This window comes from Dendroctonus ponderosae, unplaced genomic scaffold, assembly GCF_020466585.1.
Source record: "Dendroctonus ponderosae isolate FM_Combo_2020 unplaced genomic scaffold, Dpon_F_20191213v2 Dpon_F_20191213_1, whole genome shotgun sequence".
NCBI classification, from domain to species: Eukaryota; Metazoa; Arthropoda; class Insecta; order Coleoptera; family Curculionidae; genus Dendroctonus; species Dendroctonus ponderosae.
In genome coordinates this window covers 37,148,427-37,152,455 of record NW_026017110.1, presented here as the reverse complement: position 1 = coordinate 37,152,455, position 4,029 = coordinate 37,148,427, and the positions used below count along the sequence as shown (strand labels likewise).

General features: G+C 33.6%; 1 protein-coding gene across 1 annotated transcript in view; it reads right to left on the bottom strand.

Annotated features, from left to right (window-relative positions):
• LOC109541417 (SPARC) overlaps positions 1 to 3,555 on the bottom strand; it is a gene marked incomplete at its 5' end in the record, with an annotated part of 4,507 nt that extends 952 nt beyond the window's left edge. Inside the window, 6 exon segments of the mRNA XM_019910275.2 lie at positions 269 to 416; positions 1,021 to 1,223; positions 1,551 to 1,697; positions 1,756 to 1,871; positions 3,230 to 3,374; positions 3,457 to 3,555. Coding sequence (XP_019765834.1) covers positions 269 to 416; positions 1,021 to 1,223; positions 1,551 to 1,697; positions 1,756 to 1,871; positions 3,230 to 3,374; positions 3,457 to 3,531 — 834 coding nt within the window.
• Positions 3,556 to 4,029: the final 474 nt, after the last annotated feature.

The following is a 4,029-nucleotide window of genomic DNA, read 5'->3' as shown; positions in this document are numbered from 1 at the left end:
TTTATCAATTTAAAAAAACGTTTCGGTGTTTTCCACCATCATCAGTTTTAATGTGTAGCGTTGTTGCTACTTTACGCCTTGGCATGTATTTTCTATGAAAATAATTTAGAGAAATAATTTAAAGAAAAATTAATTTTAATTAAAGTGTATTTTGTTAAATACCTATTCATTACTGCTTGTCGACAATTAGTCTTTTATCTTATGTTCTATATCTCATTAGTGTTCTATCTATGACAATTTGAAGCATAGCAGTATATTATAAATTTACCTCGTCCAGTTCCAAACACTTGGCCCATTCTTTGATGGTAATCTTGTGGTCATCATCAGTATCGCAGGAGTTAAGGAATGGAGAAATACAGTGTTCCAAAGCCATTAAGGGGGCACGAATTGGGAAAAGTTCATGACGAGACACAAATCTGAAACACAATTTTAAAAAATGTTGGAATTTTCTCAGGGAATCACATATCTAGTTAAAAATTTGAAGGTAAATATCAATTGTTTGCAAATAATCTGAATATTAAAAAAAACTATGTCGGGTTCTTAATAATATGATTAGGACATGAGCCAATAAGCAAAGACATCAGGAGTTAGGCGACCAGGCGATTAATAGTTAACGTATAAGATTATGTCATAATGATTAGATAATAGGAGTTAGTGTACACGCTTTGTGCAAAAAGTTGGATATATTACGGTCTTCTTAAAATTAAATAATCACCAATTAACGAACTGTAATAGTAACATTGTTATTGTAATGCGTTCAACTGATTGGACTTTAAGAATTAATTGAACCTTTTCCACCAAAAATTATGCACTTGGGTGACTGAAAATCTCACATGAGTAGTAATTGTTCATTAAGTATGCAGAAGACGTCCATCATACATTTATATTTGAATTAATAGTATTGGACATTTTATTTAGGAAGTAGTACAAACTTTCGTCTGTTAGTATAGTCACGTATGCAGTGTCAATAATTTTCTTTTTATTTACATTTCTAAGTAATTAAAACTTGTTTAATCTCACCTGTCGGGTGGATGTCCATCTAAGTCACAGAACTTCCAAATAGCAGCGTTGGTCCATCTTCTGGTCATGTTGGATTCGGCATCTTTTTCCATTTCCAAGTAGTGGGGAGAGAGCTCGCGTCTATCAGCCAAATCACGCATCACGTTGAAGAGCCAATCGCGCATACGTCTTGGAAAATCAGCCATTTCACTGGTTTTACATTCCTAGATTAAAACCAAATACTATATATGCAGCAGTATTAATAAATAAACATACAGAGTACGTGAAAGGTCAAAAGTTTTGTTCAAACTTTTCATTACTCAAGGCTCCCAACAACAAATTTTGGAAAAAGTTTTCTTAAAGTTTTCAAATTATAGATTACGCCTGAATTTGCAATAGACCTTTGTCTTGCAACTTCAAGCAACATTCTTGAACTAAGTATTTAATTAAAGCACAATTCGTTCAATTCTATTATGCTAGATTCAGCATTATAGCAAATTTGTCACAGGTCACCCTGTTTAACAAAACTTTTACTTAAGGTTCCTACTTACTGGCATTTCTCTACATGTACCGTAGTACTCGATATGAATGTGCTTGTATTTGTCTCCCTTGCATTTAGGATCATTGTTACGACACAAACATCTTTGTTGGTAAACAGCACAATCCGATGGCCAAGTTTCATTCAAGTTGGAACAAACCTAGAATAAAAAATGTTCAGTTAAATTGTCGAAAACTGTTCAATATAAGAAAAGTTACTTTGCGTCTGGATTCGGTTTCTTCAGGGCAAGACGCGATGCAAACGCATTGTGCTTCGCCTTCTTTGTCTAGCTCGCAAACCATACCAGCACCGCATTGCACATCCAGGCAGGGGTCTATAAAATAAAATAAAAAAATGTGTTTCAAATACATGGAATGAAAGTGCTTGAACGGAGAAGGAATTATGTATTGAAAGAAACAAATAGGTAGCGGTTATACATGTTTATACGATTTTTGCGAAGAAAGAATTGCTTAATAATAAAAACTTTGCTAAAACTGGAATAACCTGAAAGTTTAAAAGAACTTTAGAAATCCTCAGAGCAATGAGGGCGGCATAATTGTTTGTAAACTTTTGCTCTCTGGTCGTTTTTTCAAGATAATCCTAATTACTTTCCGCAGTCGAAGTTCCCTGCAAACCGATGAATGAGGCGAATTTTCTAGTAAAGTTAATTTTGTCATTTTTGGCTGAAAACACCCCATTATTGTCAAAAAAGAAGAGAATCATCAGAAAATAATGCTGTTTTGCGTTTTCGATTAAAAATGTCGACACTGAAAAAAGTTTTTGAAAATGTTTTCAAAGCCATAAAAAATAAAGTCCTCCAGATCGCCAAAGCGACTAAGGATTCGAAATTTATTTCATAATTTTTTGTGAAAAATATCTTAATATTGTCAGCATTTTTAAGTGAAACTTTAGAAAATTGAGCATTTAGATGAAAGAGTAACTTGGCTAAAACTGGAAAATTCTGAAATTTGAAGACATTTTAAAAATACTGTCAATGAATGGCTTTTGAAATAAATCTAAAAAAAGTCATCAACATTTTCCCAGCAAAGAATTGAGTTACTGCGTTGAGTTGGCACACCAAGCCATTAGCGCAGCACTGCGCCAACTCACTGAGTTGCCCAGGCCTACGTCGATAAGTCTGTGGAGAGCAAAGGTTTAATTTTAGAACACTTAATTTTGTATTTTTATTGATAGTAAAAGAGCCTGCCTTTTAAAACATTTAGAATCCTAATGGCTTGTAGCAAAAAAATGCAATATATTTTTTATTTGTAATAAAACAATGAATTTGAAAGTATTTGTAATAATTAAAAAATACAGTAGCGTTCCATTTTTTCTTTTAATAAATTCGGTAGCATGCAGGTACTCACGCTACTGACAAAAATTAACAAAAATATTTTATTGCCTCCTTTTATGCCTCCTAGCTATTGATCTCTAGAAAATTTCGTTAAAATATCGCCATGCGTTTTAAGAAGTTTTTCATTTCGAATTTTTTTAATTAAATTTCAACACCCTGTATGTCCGTAACGAAGCATCTTTAGGCTATCGTATAACTCAAACTAGGGTTATTCTCGGACGTAGAATGCGTGGTTAAAATAATGCCCTTCCTCATGAAACACCTTGTATATATTCTAGACTATGGAAATATTGAAAGCAAATGTTTTGTTTTTTTTGTTTTTTTTTGTTTAAACTCACCGGTAACCGGTACCCGATTATCTATCATATCAAGTCCTGCAGCCATAGGAGGCAGAGATTCGGATAGCTTCGGTTCATTTTGAGCTACTTCTGCTGAACTTTCGGTTGGTTGCGGACGTGGTCTTCTATATTTCTTATGTTTTCTCTGAAATAAAATAATAAATCAAGCTAAGTGATATATTCTCTTAAAAGAGCCAGTTTTGAATTTTCAAAAATGCGATGCTTACAGTTTTGCCGTCTGCCGATACATCGCTTATCAGCACAAATAGTAGTGCAAAAGCAGCAAATTTCAAGACCTTCATTTTGCCCGGTCAAGCCAAGCGGTACTGAAAATAAAATAAATATGAAACTATGGATGTGTTAAGTACAAGTTTTCTCTTAAGAATGTATATACAGGGTTGCTCATTAGTGCGTCAAAGTGCGATATCTCAGTAAATATGAACTTTACAAGAAAATACGTCCTACGAAAGTTTTTCATGTTTAAAAGGTCCACATTTTAAAATTACTTTCCAATATACGGGGTGTATCATAAACGTGTGGTAGTTACCAACTTTGGTTTTTTAAATGGAACCGCCCCTTTTTTCATTCATTTTCAGATTTGTCGTCAAAATTTAAGTTAAGTTTGTGTCAAGCGTTTTACCTGAAAAATTTACGATTTCCGAGTTATTCGTAAAAATGTGAAAGTTTTGACAGCTACTGGGTTCCACAGAAATCGATGCTGTACACTACCCGCTGCGAATTTTGGAAAACAGTTTTCAGCGATTCTAACAGAACATCATGATCTACGCGTAGATATGTTT